At 35.1% G+C, this 22,355-nt stretch overlaps 2 protein-coding genes across 2 annotated transcripts; one reads left to right on the top strand and one right to left on the bottom strand.

Moving 5' to 3' along the window:
• Positions 1 to 2,144: 2,144 nt before the first annotated feature.
• Positions 2,145 to 3,555, top strand: LOC129244715 (programmed cell death protein 2). Its single transcript, XM_054882510.1, has 4 exons — positions 2,145 to 2,425; positions 2,489 to 2,583; positions 2,657 to 2,741; positions 2,800 to 3,555. Exons 1-4 carry the CDS (start codon positions 2,252 to 2,254, stop codon positions 3,523 to 3,525), a joined length of 1,080 nt encoding a protein of 359 aa, XP_054738485.1. The 5' UTR covers positions 2,145 to 2,251; the 3' UTR covers positions 3,526 to 3,555.
• Positions 3,530 to 6,640, bottom strand: LOC129244714 (N-alpha-acetyltransferase 35, NatC auxiliary subunit homolog). The gene is made up of 7 exons (XM_054882509.1): positions 6,449 to 6,640; positions 5,971 to 6,373; positions 5,346 to 5,916; positions 5,091 to 5,272; positions 4,480 to 5,024; positions 3,944 to 4,427; positions 3,530 to 3,877 (listed from the first exon to the last, which is right to left on the bottom strand). The coding sequence occupies exons 1-7, from the start codon at positions 6,457 to 6,459 to the stop codon at positions 3,737 to 3,739; spliced, it is 2,337 nt and encodes a 778-aa protein (XP_054738484.1). The 5' UTR covers positions 6,460 to 6,640; the 3' UTR covers positions 3,530 to 3,736.
• Between the last annotated feature and the right edge of the window lie 15,715 nt (positions 6,641 to 22,355).

Here is a 22,355-nt window from a genome sequence, read left to right on the forward strand (position 1 = left end):
CATTCCATTTCCTTACATTTATCATCATATTTCTTTCAGTTCAAAGTAAGGTGGCCAGAGTTTCAAAAATTAAATATTGAGGTGAGATCATTACTTGACTTGTAATCCATGAACCAATCACAACATATCACCTAAACAGCTAACCGTATATTTGTAATCGAATTTAGAAACAAGTAGCACTTTTGAAGTTTTTCAGTGTTTAAATTTTTTTTAAGTAGTAATAGGATAAAACTTACTTTTAATAATTACATTCAATCACATATTTTTTGTGACATTTTATTAAACGAAGTGTCAAAAGTTCGATGTCACGACCAGAAATTAACTTTTTTAATCTTTACGGCGGCCGCCGTAGCCGAATGGGTTGATGCGTGATTACCATTCGGAATTCACAGAGAGGTCGTTGGTTCGAATCTCGGTGAAAGCAAACTTAATAAAAACATTTTTCTAATAGCGGTCGCCCCTCGGCAGGCAATGGCAAACCTCCGAGTGTATTTCTGCCATGAAAAAGCTCCTCATAAAAATATCTGCCGTTCGGAGTCGGCTTGAAACTGTAGGTCCCTCCATTTGTGGAATAACATCAAGACGCACACCACAAATAGGAGGAGGAGCTCGGCCAAACACCTAACAGAAGTGTACGCGCCAATTATTTATTTTTTTTTAACCTTTCAATACGTGATTTCGTTTAAAGGGTGCATGCTTATTATCAAGTGTTATGCTAATTTTTATAGAATTCCAGAAGAATGATAGAAAAATATATATTTTATAATTCTTGATAGAAGCTGTGAGATAATTGAAATACAATGGTTCCGCTCACGAACGTTATAATTTCTAAATTGCAATAATAATTTGAGAACCATTGAGATCTCGTGAAAGATTTCGATAAAAGCACATTTTAAATTATTTATAAAATACCGAAAAGTTTTCTCTGCACAAATTGTATAATGAGTTCGATACGGATAAGTAATAAGTACTTTTCTCTGATACTTTTAGTGGGAACATAGCGGTATCAAAACAACACTGTACATAAACGGAATGTCTAAGACCTTCTATGAATTGAAGTAGAGAATATAAAAAGTGGCGCCATTCGAAAACAGCTCTTTGTTCTAAGCAATTGAGTGACGTCAGTATAGAAAATAAACAAACCTTAGTGTGCACTATTTACTCTATCATTCTTGGCTTTCCACATAGTTTCGCTTGACAAGTTGTTCTCCTCGACAAGTTTTTCACCTACAGTATTTAAAGAAGCAATATTTATTTTACATAAACTTGTACGCCTCTTACATAATTTCATAATTTTACATTTCACGGGTGCACCTTAAGAAAAAGTTAAACCTTAATAATGTAAGCAAGAACAGATAGTGTGAAAAAATTATTATGTCGAATAAGTTGCTGAACACTTCAAGAATTGAGGGAGGGACCAAGTTATATTCTAAGGAACTTTTCCATCTCCATGAGGAATAATTGTAGGCCAAGGATGACATCGCATAAAAAGCAAAAAGCTGCACTAAGAGGCATTATATTAATTTGTGCTTTCACAATTTAATATGCGGTAATTCGTTTTCATTAGTTTGTTTAGTTCAAAACTCACAAATCACAATATTATGAAGCCATACACTGAATTTTCACACATATGTAATTCCTCCTCCTTTTGATAATTTTGTTCGTTTGCTGTGTATTGGGAAAGGACCTGACGTCAGACTTGTCAAAATCGCGAAAAATAAAGTAACTGTTTTGGAAGGCGCCACCATCAGTAAAGTGAGGTTAGTTGAATATTTCACCACAATATCAGGTTTGCCCACCTCTATTGTAAGCAAACAGCTGCAAAATCCGTTATTAAGTCGGCAAATCATCTGATTTGAAGAAAATCGTTGAGAGCCGGTTAACGGTCAAATACTGGATTGGATAATATCCGGATGAGCGAATTATAAAATAAAGTAAAATCTTAGTTTTAACTAATAAAAGCAAAGAACAAGAACAAAAGGATTGCTGCAAAAATGAATTGTGAGAGCGCCATGGAAAGAAAGTAATTAACGAATTACGAGGTGTGGGAACACAGCATAAGATTAGGTCGATTACTCGGTTTCAAAAAATGTGCATTTCAAAGTATCGGTATCGGATAGCGAAAGTATCGATTTCGTATGGAATCGTATCGAATTCCGTGTTTTTATTTGTATTTCTACGGCATTACTTGAATTAGTTCTAAGTGTGATATCCAGGTTTATTTACTATATTTTTACCACCTAAAAAGACGATGGCCGACATAGACCTGGGTTTTGCTGAAGAACGTGAAAGTGCATGGCTAACAAATCGTTATTTCCCCAGCAAAATTGGGGGGAAACCAGCATGGTTAGAACTGGAGAAACTTCCATCCAATAAAGAACTGTTGTGCGAAACGTGCCAAGAACCCAAAGCTTTCTTATGCCAGGTTAATAACCAACATTTTGTAATATTACTAAAGTGTAATTTAGAAAAAATGTGTACTTCGCAGATCTACGCACCATTTGAGGACGAGCACAATTTTCACCGGACTATTTACGTTTTTGTGTGCCGATCAGCAGGTTGCCAGGTTAGCAATTCAGCAAGGTACGACAGTATATTTCTATGATTTTGTCTACTATTCTTTAGTTTGAAAAATGTATGTACTTTAACATAATAGGCATTTAACTGTGTATCGCAGTCAACTTCCCAGGAAAAACGAGTTTTATTCCGAACAGCCACCGATAGAGGAAGGAAGTCCTTTGGTAATTTTGTGCATGGTATATGAAAACAGACGACTAATAAACGACATTTTTTTAATAGCCTGAAATCCAGTCTTCCAAAAAACTTTGTAAAGCATGTGGTTGTTCTGGGCCGCTAGCCTGTAGTCGTTGCCGCAACGTGAATTACTGTTCTGCAAAACACCAGCGAGCACACTGGCCACATCACAAAAAAATTTGCATGGCTGAAAATCAATGCGGAACTGAGAGCATCAATATATTTTTACCGAATATTAGTTTTCCAGAATGGGAAATCGTCGTTGAGGCGAATGATGCGGGTGAAGAAACTGCGACAGATAATGACGATGGAAGCGTGGAAGAAAAAAATTTGGCAGAATATCAGAATTTAGTAGAAGTTGGGGAAACTGGCACGCTAAAAGATGTGGCAGAATCCGAACTGGACAAGTATGCAAATGAATCGGTGGCCGCAGATGACAAGATTTTTCGAAAATTCAGAAAAGAAGTGAGCAAAGATCCAGATCAAGTTGTGCGATATGGACGGGGCGGAACCCCGCTTTGGATTGCCGATGTGGAGCAAACGATCGCGCAACAATTGCAAATTCCTAACTGTGAGCTATGTGGGGGAGAGCGTCAATTTGAGTATCAGATAATGCCGCAGATGCTAAACTTGTTGAAAGATGATCAGCTTGACTGGGGCACATTGACTGTATACACCTGTTCCAAAAGTTGTCGTCTACCAAATGATAAAGGTTATGTTCGTGAATATATAGTTAAGCAAGATATTATCTCCAATGAGAATAAAAAGTAAAGCATTCACTGTACATATGCTTCTGTTATACATGCATGGTATTCATTTATTTATCATCTTTTTGGCTTTGAGTTTACGACGTACGCTAAAAGCACAAACGATTTTCCAACTGCTTAAATCCGTTTGCTGATTAGAGAAGATGATGCAATACATCAATAAGTCTTTTAGTACCACTTTGAAAGCATTTCCATCAAAAGTTGTTAAGTGCATTTTAATTCAACTTTATAATCGGAAAGTGGCGATGCTTTGAAAAGTCGAATTCGGGTTGAGTTTTTGAATCTTTCTGATGACCCTTTGCTAGAACATTCATAACAACATAATTCACTTTGGCCACGTGCAGCATATCCAAAATCTGTAAAAGCAGTAATCAAACTATTAGATATGAATAATTTATTAGAAATTATGCATTTCATATCACCTCTTGTTCTGCATTTGGAATGGACTCCAACACATTTCGTGCTTGATCAAAATGCTTTGCTGCAATCGCGTAAATTTCCGACGATGGCGGACGCATCATATGCTCCCTTATACTTTTAAATTCAGCATAAGAAACTGGCGGTGGGCTGGTTAAAGTGGCAAAAGGAGCAAACCTTCGATTGAAGCGAATCTCTTCATTGTCGAACTTAGGCATGGGTTGTCGTATTCGGCCGTCCTTTGTCAATGCTCCCAGTGCCTTATAGAACCCACCACACATACTTAACAAGGCATGATAGTAAACGATTTCTTGTCTGTAAGGTTTCTGTTGTTTCTTATTCTTTTTTGGCTTCGGTTTGCGGTTTTTCGTATAGCCACTGCCTTGCAGTTTGCTTTGATGCTCCGCGTATTCTTCTTGCACCAGCAAGTTATTTTCGGTGCGTGTTAAAGCTGACACAATGAAGCTTATCAACAATTCGTAGGGATACCTGAAAATGAAGCTAATAAAATCCGCAAATTTGCTTCTATTTTACATTTTACCAATAAATATACAGGAACTCATGTACCGAATACAGCTCTAATTCGAAACCTGACATTAAATATAACATCATCGCACGAAAACAATTGTACAATACCCAGGTTGCGAATTGAGCGCTATGTTTAAGTGCTGTGGCGTGAGCTTCATTTCCTTCGGCCGCTTTTTCGTTGGCCAAAATAGTCAAGTGAGAGTCCAATCGTGCCGCCTCTACTTGAATATTATCAAAGCTATCAATAAAGCGTGCCAATTTGTCGCGTTGCCGAGCTCGATTAAAACCGCAAATACGGATAAACTGTGTAAATGTATTCAAACTTATACAGTAGCGGAAAAATGTATCCAAATACATTTGTATTTTCTGGTCAGAAGCCAAGGGATGTTTTGGATTTAATACTGGCGGCGAATTAAAAGCACGAACTGAGTCCCAAAGAAAGTCCTTCATTGGAATTGTTCCGAAAATAAGCCGACGATTAGAAATGAATATACCCTGGAGTACGCTGCGTGAAAGCACACATTGGCCAGATCTCTTGCTGAACTCAATGAAGAAATTCTAGTAAGGCAAAATTCTTTGTATGACTTTCGTAATTTTTCTAAATATGTGGGGATAAGTAGTTACCAAGGCCGAGTAGTAATCACGCATTCGAATTATTTTACACGAAAACTTCAGTCGATGCACTAATTCTTCGAGAAACACTAAACTGGATGGACGATCGCGAATCTTCACGTTTCGGGGGAAAGTTGGTGGTTGACTGCGGTCATGTATTCGAGGCGAAAATCCTATGGGATTTGGCGAATCAGCTGTAATAAAAGTTAAAAAAAAATGTGTAGATTCATACAAAAAATGAATGAATTAACATAATCAAACACTTACAGTTTGGCGCAGGCTGGATACCCTTGTCGATGGTGCGCTTTATTTGTGGAACTAACTCCAGCGATGCGTTTAAATTTTTATAAATCTCATTCGTATTAGATTCTGTTGGTGAAGTAACCATGACACAATCGAATTGGTAAATAGATTGGTAAAAATGCCGCATAAAACGCAACCGATGTACAACGGCCATAGTGAATTCTGGTTGTTGTTCAGTTTTGCTAAGACGTACCAAGTCATCTTCAGCTTCTTTTAGCTGAGATGTCACAGCTGCAGGCGGACAATCTTCAACAGCTAGTAGAGACGAATTTCCATATAGCTGAAAATCTTCTTCTTCGTTTACGCTGCTTATGATAATGATATTCTTTATGATAACAATGAGATTTCGTAGCGCATGGCAGAAGGCTCGAAGCGCTTTATCTTTGATACTGCTTGGCTGGTGCAAATAAAGGCATGTGAACAATACTTGGTCCATTGAATTTCCTTCTAGCCAAGACACAAGGCATGCGAAAAGTGCATCAAAGGTGCCAATCAACTCTTCATTGGTTAGATTTTCCAGTTTCAAAACACCCGCCTACATTACACATAAATAGGTAAAAATAATTTTGTGATTTCAAATATACATTACCGCAACCGCAGATTCGAAGGTGTGCGGTGGTGCATCGTGTTTATTATAGCCCATCCCCACATCCATTTTGGGATCCATCATTTCAATAGCGGACATGGCTTCGAATAGCCCAAAGAGCATATCTTGCGCTAGTTCTCCTAGAGTTAATTCAGAACATGCATCAAAGAACTCCTTTGTGATATCTACCCAGCCGAACCGTGGGTATTCGCCGGTGTCTTCATTGGTTCTAACTGTTCGCTGTATCTCGCCATCTATGAAATTACCATCTTCCATTGACCATTGGGCGGCGTCGGAAATTTCAGACTCTACAAATTCCTCTGAGTTCTCCTTATTTGGAGTACTTTGTGAAGCTGCCACGGCAGCTGCAGCTGCTGTAGCCGCTTGAAATCCCGGCGCGTTCACGCTAATTTAGAGGAATATTTGCATTATTGGAATTTGAAAGAATATTTCTTAAGCACGAGATGCTTTATTCGCTCACATTGGATTCATTTGAAGTTCTTCCGCTTGGATAAAATTTATTCGGTTTAAATATTATTGCCTTACGTATTGTTTAAAAATCAATGAGAGCCTATTTCTTTCAAAAAATTTGTAAAACTTTATAATGTGCACAAAGTTCTTAAAAATAAATGACAGTCAATTTAGATATACCTACATATGTTCACTTACAACACATCTCCACAGGCAAAAGTTTATGTCATGTTACTTATAACTGAAAATATATTGCCAAGGGAGACAGTTCATTGCTAACGAAGCGCAATAAATGGCTCTGTTCATGTCCATGATAATTCTTAACAATTGCTTTTTTTGTGCTTTCGTAGGCAAAAATTTGCAAAGAAGAGGAAAAAGAGAGCGCAAACTGACAGTTGATTTTAAGGCGAAGTTACAAGTTTTTACTTCAAAGGTGTTTTTATGATTCAAGCTTGTCGTACGAGATACTTGAAAAAAAAACACTTGAAAAATCAAAAGAAATTTGAATTGATAAATGAAAACGAATTGCACTAAAAGAAATCTCAAACCAGCGACTTGAAATAAAAATAAATCAAACAATTCAAAATATAAACCTAGAACTAAAACTAAGGAGCTGACGTATTAATAGTACAAACAAGTAAAGTTCCATGCCGAAATAGACTTTCACGTCGGACTATATCGTCCCCTTAGTATTAAAATAGCCTATAAATTGTTTGATGTTTTGAGAAAATGAATTTCAAACTTTTTGTCGAAAGTAGCGCTCACTCAAATCTCGTTATGTCTGTAAATATTTATTATTTTTTGACTGACGTTTTGACCCACTTTGTGGAACTAGAATTTGACAAAATTTTGACCACATATAAAATCGACGATGGAGAATCCAAAAATTCAAAAAAAAAAAAAAAAATAGCCTATGAGTACATAGGCTATTTTTATACTAAGGGGACGATATAAACTCAAATAAGAAGAAGCTGCCGTAATAACGGTTCAGACGAGTACAGTTTAACGTCAAAATACAGTTGTTGATCCTACAGACAGTGGAAAACCTTCACGTTTTGTGGATTTTCATCCCGCCATTTAAATAATAGTTAAAAAAAAACGTGTCAGTAAGAAAAAAAATTGTTCACAAACATATGCTCATAAAATATACATATAAAAAGCTGAATTTTGGATAATCTGCGGTGAAAATTTGTATATAGAAACATAATTAAAAGAAAAGTTAGCAGATTCGACTTACAGTTTGCAATTTTTAATTTTTTTTTTTTTTTTTTTTTGGAATTTGAGATGTGTTTGGCGGGATTTTACATCCACAAAAAGCCAGGGTGTTCAACGTTTGGTATTGAAAAATACCTATTTTCGGTATGCAAAACTAAGTGCTCTGGCGCATCAAAGTTTTGAGAGTGACATTATTTAAAAGGAAAGGTTGGCAGCACCAAGAAATGCAATAAAAGACTTAAAGACTTCATTGTTTTTAAATATGGAAACGAGGTCCGTGTATGAATCAAAAAAGCTGTAATTTGTTCTGATGTGATTAAGGAGTGGACAGTTAAAGATTCTGTGAACGTAAGAGTTAATTTCACCGCACATACAAAGATCAGTGTCATTTGCCCCTATTTTGTGCAAATATACGCTGTCATAAGTACATCCTACTAGTAAATTTTTAATTTTTTAACTTGCAAATGCGTTTTTGTATTTTTCGTATGTTGTACTCTGCGAGAGTAAAAATTTTCAAATTCCTTTAAAATGAGTGGTCTGCAAGTTACTTGAAAATTCTTATGGGAAAAGAAGAACATACCTAATATTAGGATAAATATCTTATTAACCCTATAATTACACCTTTTACTAAATGTCTCAGCTGTCAAATATCTCTCTTTCCTTTTTTCTCATGTGGGCACCTAGCTGCCTTAACAATTCATTTTCAAAATAACAAATGAAATAAAATGAAAACTCTGTTGCCAAACTACGGAATGACAGGCAAGGTCATGACAGTAATGGTGAGAAATTAAATAAGATAGATATGTTTTAACAATAAAATTCGCGGTTCCATTGTCAATTTTTGTTTTAACAGAGCTTTTTTAACATAATCTATGAAAGTGGTAGTTGTGAGGTAAGTATTGCTTGCCGGCTTGGTAGTTAGACATGCCTCTGGTTAGACGGCCAATTTTTCTCTTCGCGGAAATGTTCGTCGGCGTAGTCCAAGGTCTACACTATTCAACTTGATTCAATGTGTGAGGCTAAGTTGAAAAGGTTGCAACGCTTGAGAGCAAATTGAATTAAATTCATAAACTTGCCGTTTTCATCACTATTTCAACCGCGAAGGACATCTACCACTAAATTTAAAGAGCATCAAGACGTTTAGATAACCGAATTTGGTGTAGTTTTATTAATGAGTATAGAAATTTGCCCTAATGGAACAATAAAGTTGACGCGTATGGAAGTAAAAATGTTCAATGTAGAGCTTTAAAAATGTCAATACATGCTGATAGAAATATGTATTGAGAAAACTTTTTCTAAAAGTAAATAATTTTTGTAGTCCTTGGCCTCAGTTGCTTTTGAAGTTAATAAAAACTTTTCACTAGAAAACATTTGCTTATTCTTAATTTTTTTTTGCTATTTTTATTTTATATTATTGGTTTTAAATTATTTTTCTTAAATTTTTTCATTAATAATAAATACGCCGCTGTATCGGTATACATTTTTGTTACCGCGATTGTTGTCATTTTTTTACAAAAACAATTAACAGTTAACAAGTTACCAAAGAAATTGAATTAAAATTTTTTATCCGTGAATCGAACGGCCAATGAATTGATTAAACGAGGTAAATTGTGCAGTCCCTGCTTTACAACAGAAACTATAATTACGATTGTTTATTGAGAGATTTGCGCTGACTGAAGGATTTTTTGTTATGTCGCTGCCACATCGGCTTATCAGTTTTGCTCAAATTTCTCCTGTTTGCGAGGGTCGCCGTTAGTTTCATCAGTTATCAGTCCACCACCAAAATGTCAGTCAGCGGCCATATTTCTTTTTCGACTGATAGTAAGTGCGTTCGATTACAAAATTATCCCTCACCAGCCGTCCATCCAAATATTGTATATAGTAGAGCGTAATCGCAAATTCTCTCCCAAAGATAAGAAAAACTCAAAAAGTTTACAAACGGAAAATTATCCATCACTTGCGAAAACTGAAGAAGACATCGTCTAAGTTTGTTTAAAAATTCTTTTGTTGTGCAGAAAAATGCCTAAAATATATTTTACTTACTTTGTTGTTTGTTGATGAGTTTTCAATTTTTTCATTTCCGCATATAAATTGCAATTTCAAACCGGCGCAAAAGTGCACGAAATACCAAATTGCATTAAGGGGAGAGAATTTTCAAATAATCAATTTTTTGTTTTTTCGGTATTTCGAAAGTATTACGAAAGTATAGTATCTTAAGAATATACTGTGAAATTTTCTTGCGGAAATTTCCAATATTATAGCTTCTCCAGCCCACTAACTAGTGAGAGAGCGGTCCGCCGCTCCTGTACCTCAAACTTTAAACTCGTTTCTCTCAAAACTACTTTTTCCGGCACGACCTGCACGATAACTCATACAGTTTTAAATATTTTTTGATGCGGTTTTTTTTTAAATATTCGAAAGTGTTTTCTCTATAGATTTGATTTTTGATATTTTTAATAAAAAAATTTATAAACATAATTAAAGAGTGACATTTATGACGTAAAACGCATGTTTTTTTCTAAATGCTGCAAATTGCAAAGTTTTTCGAAATTCAAAAATCCGGCTCGACATACTATAACTACAACTTTATTTTACAAGAATTTTTTTACTTTTTACAGATCCATCAACATTTCAAAGAGAAATGATGCAGACCGTGGGGCAATTTTTTTTCATTGTTCTTTGGGTCACGTGATTTTTTATATACTAATTTTTATAATGAAAAATGAAAATACATTTTTTTTATAAAGTTTAAGTACAAAAAAACAATGTATACATTTCTTTATATTTATTTCTATTGTTCATTCCTTCTAAAAACAGTTTTTCTTTTAACGCATTTTTGGCGCTGCTGGACGTATGTAACCCGTTAAAAAAGAAATTTGTTTGCTTACAAAAAGTTTAGTCATACGGTAACGAATCATATTATATAATTTCGTGAAAGATAATTTTTCCCGACTCAAATTTCTCCAGCATAAAAAAAGCGTATTTTTTGCGTCGAACTGTTTCTCAATTTTTCAGAGATGGATAATTTTAGGGCGTTAACGTACGCCTACTTGCAAAAATTAAGAATAACTTTTAAAAATTTTTGCGTTATTGAATAAAACTAAACTAAATAGTGTTAGTCAAGCGAAATATTTGGAGCGTTCATATCTAATGCCCTGTTGATATTTACCCATTTGGCTATTTTTTTGAATTTCTATTTGTTACCAATCAATGCCAAAATTAGTAAAGCTTGAATGAACGTCGCTGATTCACAAAACACAAAACTTTCTTCCTTAGTAATCACGTTGGCGGCGACTAAGGGGCTGCCCACCAAAGCCCTTGATGTAATGTACTGTTTGACCGTGCACTCCACACACATCTACATGAAAAATGCCAGACTGATTGGTATGAAGTTTTTGCCAGCGTATAGTCAATTTGGCTCGGTTTAGAAATGAAGACTACTCTGAACTTCATCCAAAGAGTGGGGTACTAGTCAAATGCCAGATAAGCTCTAAAATTCTTGTAAGAGTTCCCTAAAGCTTGTCTCTCCACACTTAAACTTTTTCGAAAACACATCATCCGGGCCTGGTGACTTCAAGTCGTTAAAAGAGTCGAAAGAAAATTTTACGGATCCCTCAGTCAATACTTGACATTTTATGCACCAATTAAGTTTGGTGGCTTTTGCCGTCGCGCTGTCTACTTCCATATCTTTGCCTGTGTCAGGTCTCAACTCGCTACTCTTGGGTTTGTAAGAGATTGTTGCATGTGCCTAGCAGCGACGTGGTAAAAGACCCATTAGGTATTCTGAGAAAATTTAGCTTAAATGATAGCACGCAAAGAAAGAAGAAGAAGAAACAAGAAATGGTTTAATTAAAAAAAAAATATGCTACGAGAGGTGCCTTTTATATTTCGGGATTAGAGAACAAAAAAAAATTTTAATCATCGAAAATCACTTTATTGTTTTTCAAAATATTCTCCATGAAGATCTATACCTCGTAGCATTTTAATAAAGAATAGGAAGAGTATGCGGCATGCACGCAAAGTACCTAATGCGGACGTCAGACACTGAAAAACACCTTTTATATACACAAACGTTTGAAATACCGCCACGCCACGAAGTAAACTTTATTATTTCTAAATTATAATCACAAAAAAAAAATAGTTTTCGTTGTTGAAGTAAATAACAAAAATAATGTTGAGGTCATCAACTAAAACCAAACAGTTTATTTTTATTTTTATTTAAATGACGTTCAGTGCTTGTTGGCCGTTATTTGTGCTTGGCAGAGCTGCTCTTAAATTTTTTGGTGGTGCTGGTTTTTATATTATGTTATAAATTGCCGATGAATTGGCCAACTGCGGTTACCCCACAGGGATCAGAGCCAATAATCGGAATCAGTTCTACAGGAATCATGAATTTGCATAAAGAGCGATGGTACAGCCTAGAACGCTGCAGAACTGCAAAGTTTTTTATGGCACGCCCGAACAGAAAAGTGTCGAACTTTCTTCTAAAACTTGGTAGAAAAGATGTTCGGTTGAAGGTCGGTATTATTACAGGACACAGCCCACGGGGTCAGCATAAAGGCCCTGTCTTACTCAAAGGAGGCGGATATAATTTTCTCGGTGAGTGTCCTGCCTTTGCTAGAGCAAGGCTTTGAATTTTGGTTTCCGATGCCATGAGAATAAGTCATATTCCTTCTCTTAAACTGGAGGAATTTTATGATTTGCCAAAGTATCTGGAAAATTCTCACAAAACTTGCTGTTTATGCCTCCGTCTCTATTCTATTCTATCCTATCTCCTTCTCTCTGTCACATCTCTACTTTCCTCCTCGACTATCAACCATTTTAATTTTTAGAGCTTTGAATACAATATCCTTTATAGCCTGAGTGTTTTAGGAGTTACATTTTATACAGGTGTATATAGGTGGAATTTTGGAAAAACACCAGCCCTATGTGCTAATCGCTCAGAGCTTTACCTTAAGAATCCATCTTAATAGTTTTCAAATAAGTCAAAAGTCTACAGATATGTATGTACATATCCTGCCACACGTTAATGAATATTATTCAATGAGAGTTTAATTGCTTTAATACCAAGCATTTCCGTTTCCTCCTAGCAACTGCGCATGTCTCTCCGCACACATACACGCACACAAGTATTGAAGTCAACAAAATTGAGTGAGATTCTTTACCTGTGTTTGTTTTGCTACACTGGGAATTTTTTCGAGTTCAGCTGAAATGTTAGTTTGAATTTAAAAAGTTGTTTAATGTTATTATGGTTTTGATTTTACATTAATTAATTCAATTTTACATTCATATTTTTACTTGACTTTCATTCAGATGGATTCGTAGGGTGTAGCATACGCCCATTAGCAGTAGAGCAAAAGCAACAAGAGCAATGTATTTGTTTTTGCTTTTATATATATATATATACAGTAGGTTCTGTTTTTATGCGGTAGATACGTTCCGCAAGAAACAGCATAAAAAAAACAGCATAAAAAAAGCTACTAGTTCTATAGTAAAACTATAGATACGTTTCAAATGCTAAAACCGCATAAATCTGAAATAATGTAATAAAATCGCATAAAAAAGGGCACTAGTCCCATATTATAACTATAGATACGTTCCACAGACCGCATGAATCTGTGATGAGTTTTTGCTTAGCTGGTTTAGAATCTTGTTTATATGTACAATTCCCGATAGGTCGACATGCATTTTGTAATTTAAAAAAAAACCGCACTATTTCAAAACCGCATAAAAAAAAGCCGCATAAAAACAGAACCTACTGTATATATACATATATATAATTGGCGCGTACACCTTTTTTGGGTGCTTGGCCGAGCTCCTCCTCCTATTTGTGGCGTGCGTTTTAAGCCGACTCCGAACGGCAGATATTTTTTATGAGTAGTTTTTCATGGCAGAAATACACTGGGAGGTTTGTCATTGCCTGCCGAGGGGCGACCACTATTAGAAAAATGTTTTTCTTAATTTTGGTGTTTCACTGAGATTCGAACCTACGTTCTCTCTGTGAATTCCCAATGGTAGTCACCCACCAACCCATTCGACTACGGCGGCTTTTGCTTTTGGAAAATGTCAAATTGTATGAACAAAGACAATTTAGAGACTAGAAAGTAGAAAAAAAAATGAAATCAGCTGCTCTTCTGTTAATTCCAGTACCTGTTCAATGTGCCTTGGGTATAGCTATGAGCCAAGAATGGTAGAAACAAGATTGCGTTTATCAGAGAGTGCGTGAGGTCGTATTGGTGCAGATGTGCAGTGTTGCCAGCCCTTTTCCCAATAAATTTTGTGCTTTTCTATACCCAAAATTCGAAAATTTTGAGTTTTTTTTTCACTTTGAGGGTATGCAAGAATATTGGATCTTCTCCCAGCTCTTTCTAGTATTTAAAACATTTTTATAGGGACGTATTTATAGTAAAAAAACAACAACAAAAAATGCCAGATAATACTAAAGAAATGATTACGACCTTTTTGAAAAAGGAGTATCTTTTAAGGTTACATAACCTCAAATATAGCAAAAACGTGTATGTCGGTATTTTTGCAAGAAATTCTCTTAGCACAAGTTTTAAATACATAAATAAACAAATGCATTTTTAAAATTCGGTTTTTTTAATACAGTCGATTAAAGCATATATTTAAAAAAACGCACGCAGTAAAGACAATTTGTCACGCATACAAAGTTCTTTAAGGGGGAGGTAGGGTTTAGCGCTAAAAAAAAAACACTTTTTTTTTAATTTTTTACAGAAATATGGCTTAAGATACTTTAATAAAATCAGTTACATGTTATTGTACATCTTTTCAATAAGTTTTTAAAAAATATTAATAATAAAATATTGACAAATAAGCCCATGACAGAGTTTTTTTGGAGATATGTTTTTCGAGAGGTGCTCTGCGGTGCCAATCGGCATTCGTCGTAGAATCATCTGAAACTAAAAAAGTCGAATTTTTCAGTTAAAGTATGACGTAATGCTCCCCCCTACATTAATAAATTTTTTTTTTTTTTCATTTTTGTAGTTTTGGTGGCAAAAAAACGTAAAACGAGCATTTTTGGCGAAAAATTTCGCCATATTTATAAGTGAAAAACAACCTTAAAAAACAAAAAATAAAAAAAAAACAGTGTAGGGGGGAGGTATTTTTGATTTAGAAAACGTGTGCCAAATTTGAAAAGAATCGGTTGAATAGTTTCGGAGTTGTGATTGGCACCGACTTTTAAGAAGTCGTTTCGGGAAAAACGCGTTTGAAAAAATGACTCTGAGAAATTATCGATGCTCCGCATTCGAGGTAGAGTGCCTACAAAGGCTATAACTTTGAGAGTTCTGCTCCGATCCACTTAAAATTTTGACACAACATTCTTGAAATGATTTACTATAAGATGAGTGAAGAAAAAAATTTCGATTTTGTGACCCTACCCCCCCCCGCCCCCCCCCCCCCTTAAGTATTTCAATACTTATTTCCTTAGGGGTGGCCAATCATATTGGCCAGGACGGTCGCTATGTTGGGCTATAATCTTCTTGATTGGCGTGATAGCTGATAGTTGTCAGCCAAGTCCTTCTCCACCTGATCTTTCTAACGCAGAGGAGGCTTTCTTATTCCTTTGCTACCTCCAGCTGGTACCGCACCGAATACTTTCAGAGCCGGAGTTTGTATGAATTCGGACCACACGACCTAGCCAACGTGGTCGCTGGATCTAAATAAGTTAAAGTTAGGTTTGTTTAATGTAAGGAATTTTATTTGTCTCGCCTGCTTGAAGCGCTTTTGCTTTAATTAGTCGCCTCCGCGTGTTGGATGGTCTCCCTGCGACTTTCTTCATGAGGCTTCCGAAGTACAGTGGCTCACAGCTTATTTCGTGTGAGACAATATTTTTACTTCTCATTGAAAAATAAACAACAAAAATGCAATATTACAAAAAAATTTTTTTTGCATTTTATTCTTTATTCCCTTCTTCGTGTAACGGGACAAAAACAATACTTGAAAAATGTTTCAAAATAAGAAAAAATATAACAAAAACAAAAATTCATACAAAGTCAAAGTCACAGCTTATTTCGTGTATATACTAAACTTAAAAGCAATTCTTATCTAAAAATTACAAAAAGTCTAATTAATATTTTGTTGGGTAGCCTTTTTGTTTTATCACACTTCTTAAACGAGAATTCATCGGAGAAACCAATTTTTTTGTGTAATCCGGGGAAATCTTATACCATTCAGTTTTAAGGGCCTCTTTTAGGTCGTTTACGTTGGATATGTTATAAAGTCTGATTTTTGTTTCAAGCAGGTGCCATAAATTTTCAATTACATTTATATCCGGGGATTGGGGTGGCGTTTGGAGCACATGTGGACAATTCCAAATCAACCATGCTTGCACTACACCCGACTTGTGCTTTGGGTCGTTGTCTTGATAGAAGCTGAAATTCTCTCTTATGCCTAATTTTTCCGCACTCTGAAGTAAATTTGCTTTCAAAATATTTAGGTATTGAATTTTGTCCATATTCCCTTCAATGAAGTGCAAGCTTCCAACTCCTGCTGCCGATATGCACCCCCAAACCATCACATGACCACCGCCGTGCTTTACAGTACCACGTAAATTTTGAGTTTGGAGCTCCGTATTTGGTTTCCTCCACACGCAAACCTTTCCGTCAGACCCAAATAGGTTATATTTACTCTCATCAGAGAAAATAACCGTATCCCAGAATAAGTCTGGCTTTCCAAGGTACTCCGTTGCGAACTGTATTCTAACCTTTTTATTTTTTGCGCTTATAAAAGGCTTAATTCGAGCCGTTCGACCGTGAAAATCGTTGTTCCGAAGAATTCTGCGGATGGTTTCGGGGTTGCTCTTTTTTCCCAGGTACTTTTCTGCTTCCGCAGCTAAATGGGGTGCACTTATTTTTGGATCCTGCTTAATTTTTCTTAGAATCCACCTTTCATCAGCTTCATTAAATATCTTATTAGGAGCATTTCTGCCCTTATCTGCAATGCGATTCTCCCGTACGAAGCGCTGTATAATATATTGGACTGTTGAAGGGCTCAGCTCAACAATTTCAGCGATTTTCTTTTGGGTTTTGCCCTCCTTATAGTGTTTAATCACGATTTCACGCCTTTCAATTGATGCGCGTCGACCCATCCTGATAGCCACCAAAATAATAACTGAAATAATTTCTAATAGCATATTAAGCAAGTAAAAAACAAATCAAAAGTCAATTGAAGTTTTGTATTACTCTTAAATAACGGTTAATTGAAACACACGAAATAAGCTGTGATGACGATTTTGCAAGAGCTTTTGTTGTTGCGATATATTTTCTTCTTTGATAATATTTTTGAATTTTGTTTTTGTCCCGTTACACGAAGAAGTGAATAAAGAATAAAATGCAAAAAATTTTTTTTTGTAATATTGCATTTTTGTTGTTTATTTTTCAATGAGAAGTAAAAATATTGTCTCACACGAAATAAGCTGTGAGCCACTGTATATGCCCAATCGATTTCTATTTTCGTCGCTATTCGTGTAAATTTAATTGAATGACACTTTACTGCTATGCTTTTTTACCAAAGAGTCAATAAATAATTGTTATTTTTTCACCGATATGTTTTCAGTAACAAAAAGTTAAAGTTCTTTCTTATTTATTCGGTAGGAATAAAGCCTCCGATGCTAGCGCTGCACTACTTTCAGTTTGTATAATAATTTTATTGTTATGTAAACCTTTATAAAAAAAAAAAAAAAAATAAAAAAGTTAAAATTTGAATTTTTGTCATCAAAATAAATAAGTCAAAATCTGATTATATTTTTTTTGTCGAAAATAAAAAAGTTGAAACCTGACGTATTTTTCAGCCAAATAACAATGATGAAAAAATATCGGTAAAAAAATACAGAATTCCTGACTTTTTTGAAAAAAAAATTAAAAAAAAAGCTAAATCATATTCCTTGGCCAAAAAGAATCAAATTACTATTTGTATACATAAAAATGTTAAATAGACAAATTCTTTCCGAATAACAATTTGAATTGAAATTTCGAAGATAACTAATATTTTCGATCCAAGGCGCATTCATTAAAGGTGGTGGCACTACACCAACAACAATGTACATTTGATTTTCAAAGCAAAGTATTGGCAAAGTAGAAAATAAAGAATGAATTCTCATTGTTTCATTCTGGGCTGACAGCCACATGGACACGGTGAAAGAAAAACAAAAAAATAAGTCAGCTGATTTATCGAAACCACCTTTAATAGATTCACCTTGTTTTCGATCCCTGCATTTTAATTTTGAATCGGAGTCGTTATCGGGTGTGCTTTACCAGATCAAATTTAACTAACGAATTCATATTTATTTAATTTATAATTTGGTACACATCGGTGCCCTGAAATCAATATTGAAGCTTCTTTCTGAGCAGTTCTGAATTGCAGGGTTTTAAGGAATATTTAAACTAAATTAAGGAATATTCAAAACTCTAGCCACTGCCTGCAGAAGTAAAAACAAGTGTATAGATATTCTAAAGTGATCTGAGACCAATACTGATAGCTCCTGTAATGTAATTATTTATAATTATATTTCATATAAATAAATAAATAATTTAAGACCAAAGTCATTTTATGAATGGGTGCTCATATTTCGACCACAACTGTTTCTTACACTTGCTTAATCACTCGACTTGAGTGGTATTAATGACTCACTCGTGATATATGGTCCATGACCATTTGGACATTGAAGGAATACCGTCGTTTACTGCTTACCGTTTTAATAACAAAAAAATATGTTTTTGAAAGAAATACAGCAAAATATGAAGAAGAAGTGAATCCTTAGTGTGTTTGAAAGTGCGTATCGTGATATAATACTAAGGCTGTAAAAATCAGTTTAGGTTCAGTATCAGCGGTCAGATGGTCTTTCATATCAATGAGCGCTGGAATTTTTTATACTTAAAAAATGCCAAGATTCTGAATTCATGTGGTTGGCATACCTCGTAAACGTATGAAGGAAAACTTCTATATCTGCCCTACCAGAGCGTCTGATGAATCAGATTCTAGGCCAATTTTTCCAACATTTGGGACATAACCTCATGAATTAACCCTTTACTGTATGAATTAATAAGGCGTTGAAAAAAAAATGTTGTTTAATAAATAAAAAAAAAATTAAAACCTAGTTGATACAGTTGAAAAGCGAAAAATTATTATCCGTCGAAAAAGATCCATCCGTCGACTCCATGAAAATATTTTTTAATTTTTTGCCAAAAAGTAGTTACGTTTTATTCCGTTATAGTTGAAAAGGCATCACTTGCGCTTCAATTCTGGTTTTCCCTACTTACACAAAAGTGAGGTTATTTCGAAATGCCATAAAGTCATAGACATTTTTTTCCGTTTTATTATTGTTAGACGTACATCTATTTGATGGCTTAAAATAGTTTCAATCTTCTATACTATCGCATCATCAACGAAATGACGTAAAAATTTGTATACATTCATATTTTCACCCAATGAAGGTTATAGGCATGTTTTTATGATGGAACTCCTTTCCCACAGCCCCCAGGCGGCGCCACCACTCTCATTCGTCACTAATAATCGAATATTTGCTTAAATTTAATCTAAAAAATCTTAGTTTTTCCTTTTTCCCACTATTTATAGCACACTCTAGACTTCATAATCCGCATAAGCTGTTCAACTATGACCCAAATGCAAAGTTCAAAAACGGTTTGAGATAGAAAATTAATAAAAATAATTTTGCTTGATATTTTTCTGATTGGTTGTTTTGATTTAGCAACGGATGCCGGGTATTGTAATATTATGGTTATTAACAAAAAATTATTTTCTATGAAATTATTGTTTGTAATTCTTTTATATACATATCCTAAATCCCTCAATACTACTACTAATTTGGAAATAAAATTGAATCAAAAATGCCTCACCATATATGGGCTCATATGCGGTAAAGGGTTAAAAATAAAAATAACAGAAAATAAACAAAATGTGTCAGATCTTTGACATTTTTCAGCCTTTAATTCATTCATTCATTCAAAAAATATCGGTATTTCTAAAAATCGTTTCTGTTTTTTTTTTTTAATTTGGTTAATTATCTTTTTCAACCTTTTTTAATCGTTTGTTTCCTTTTAAACCAAAAATTCGATTTTTACATTCCCCTGCAGTGTGACATATTATTTTGTATATCTTCGAGCTAAGATTTAAATTTTGTGGCGTACCAAAAACTTCAAAGTGACTACTAAGGTAAAAGGAAATCCATCATTTTTGCGTAAAAGTTTTGTGCAAATGGTTTAAACCTCTTTTACGGTTGGTCTTTAGCTTCTTGGCTCTGACTACTAAAATGCCGTTTAACTTCGATTATTTCTGTAATTTTATCAACATTTTCGACATTATCGACATTTTTTTAACATCAAAAATGCCTGAACGGAATCGACGGAACCAAAATTACACGTTCACAATTTCAGCTGTCTGGCTTGCATTTCCACCTTTATCAAAGAAAACTTTAAACTGTACCGAACTTTCCATTTGTAGACTTCTATTGTTAACACCCTGTGACTCACAACTGATTGGAACAAACAAAAAAACAGCAAAATCATTTTTTTAGTGTAAAATATCACCTTGACAATGAGCATAAACTTTAAATTGTTTGGACTATATTTTACAAAATATCGATCACTACAATCATCTACAGTAGCTCTTCTCACATTTCGGTTCATTGCACCGCTCCTTCTAGCATTTATGTACCGTAGGTCTTCTTGGTTATCATCAATCCCCCTTCTTGGTGGTCTTCAGGGATTTCTACGGCCCATCATATAAGAGTTGAATATCTTTTTCGTTTTATTGTTATCGTCCATTCTGAGTAGATGCCCAATTCATCGTAATCTCTGCGTCTTAGCAAAGCTGCGGGGCCGATTTCGCAGATGACAAAGTTTAAAACCAAATTAAAAATTATAGTAGATAGCGTATCTCTTTGCTTCTGCCAAGAACATAGATACCGCGACGCGAGCTTCACCTTGGTACACCTTGCCGACGGAGAACAAAAGGAAGTTTATTTTTGTTGATGTTGTCGAAAACTTTTTTAAAGTTTGCAAATAGACAATGGATGTTAAGCCCATATTTAACTTAATGTTAAGCCATAATAACTTTTCGAAGATTTGGCACGTTACGAAACAGTGATTTGTCGTTGATTTATTTGCGCAAAATCCACATTGATACTCGCCCAGAATATACACTGCTACAGAATTAATTCTTTCGACGGGTATATTAGTGAACACCTCGCGTGCAGGTCTTAAAATCCTATACCTCTGGGTTTGTAGCAGTCGCGTTTGCCTTTTTTCCCATGAATCGAAAATATTAAACTGGATTGTCAGTCTTGTGGAATTGTTTCATCTTCCCAGACTTTTTGTATAAGCTTACAGCTGGTCCGCCGTATTTAAAAATGCGGTTGTGATGTCATTTTCTCCATTCACTTTGCCGTTTTTTTGCTTTCGTATTGCATAATCAACTTATTCCATGGTAGGGGCCACGAGGTTCAATTCCGCTGAGTACTACGACTACGATAAGTTATCGTCTTCACTATGTTCTAGGCTGCTTATGTTGTTTAGTACTTCGAGAGTAACTAAAGGGTGATCAATTTAGAGATATGAGATTTTAAATTTAAATAAAATAACGAAAATTCAAATTGATTGGCCAATCTTTATTATTTTTATGTATAGCCATTTATGACATTTATTTTTAACGGAAATACCTTTCAAACGTTGGCCGTAACTGTGCCATAATTAGCCCATCCGTAAACACCAATTTTGAAATTTTGAATGACTCGCTGGAGGACTTCGGTCAGTATCTCGTGAATAACTTTAGCAATGTTGGCTTCCACTGGCTCAATCGAAGCTGGTTTATCCACATATACAAATAAAAGTCCGAAGGTGTGATATTACACGCTTTTGGTGGCCAATCTACTGGTTCGAGATAAGAGATAAATTGCGCAGTAAATCCAGTGTTGTAGCAGCGTCTTGTGGAAATCAAATGTTGTGGAGATCACGGGCTCTAATTTCCGCCATCAAAGGTTGTTTATAATAGCGCGATAGCGTTCGCTATTCACTGTTACATTGGCGCCATCCTCGTCTTTGAAGAAATATGGGCCGATGATTTCTCCAGTCCTTTGGCCGCACCAAACAGTTGTTTTTGTACGGCTTCGGGTTGCTATTTATCCAAAATGCGGCAATTTTGTTTATTAACGTAGCCAATAAGCCAAAAATGTGCCTCATCGCTAAACAAGTCTTTCCATGATGAAATGTCAATGAATACTGAAAAAAATTATGTATTTGGTTTGACAGTGGTCCCGCGTGATCTCTCAAAAAAAAACCCCTATTGGGAAAAGTAAGTCGATTCTGATCACCCTTTACCATATTTGCATATAAGAACTTAGACGTTCATATATTTTACTGTTTCCGATAACGTCTACTGATGCCACTTAACGTATGATGAGATTTATTCACTGGCGCGAATTAGGTTTTTATCAGAAAAACAATAAAACAAACCACTCCTCATTTAAGATAAGTCGATTACATAAGTTCATATACTATTTATATAAGTATATGTATGTGCATATGTGTACAAGACAGTTTCATATCCACCTTATACTGGCACGGCGGGTGTAGTAAATATACTAACTTGAGTTGCTATTTCCCGCTATTCTTTAATGTAGAAAATCACTTCATTTCCGAGCCTTATACTCACCCCCTCATCGTCTC

This window comes from Anastrepha obliqua, chromosome 4 (assembly GCF_027943255.1).
Source record: "Anastrepha obliqua isolate idAnaObli1 chromosome 4, idAnaObli1_1.0, whole genome shotgun sequence".
In the NCBI taxonomy this organism is placed as follows: Eukaryota; Metazoa; Arthropoda; class Insecta; order Diptera; family Tephritidae; genus Anastrepha; species Anastrepha obliqua.

What these genes read in the sequence shown, in the direction of transcription:
- LOC129244714 (XM_054882509.1), bottom strand. An exon ending in CCTTCGAATCTGCGGTTGCG is followed by an intron (nt 5,917 to 5,970) that starts GTAATGTATATT and finishes TGTGTAATGTAG; the next exon opens with GCGGGTGTTTTGAAACTGGA. An exon ending in TTCCAAATGCAGAACAAGAG is followed by an intron (nt 3,878 to 3,943) that starts GTGATATGAAAT and finishes CTGCTTTTACAG; the next exon opens with ATTTTGGATATGCTGCACGT.
- LOC129244715 (XM_054882510.1), top strand. Translation starts at nt 2,252, where the DNA reads ATGGCCGACATAGACCTGGGTTTTGCTGAAGAACGTGAAAGTGCATGG. An exon ending in CAGGTTAGCAATTCAGCAAG is followed by an intron (nt 2,584 to 2,656) that starts GTACGACAGTAT and finishes TTAACATAATAG; the next exon opens with GCATTTAACTGTGTATCGCA. An exon ending in TAGAGGAAGGAAGTCCTTTG is followed by an intron (nt 2,742 to 2,799) that starts GTAATTTTGTGC and finishes TTTTTTTAATAG; the next exon opens with CCTGAAATCCAGTCTTCCAA.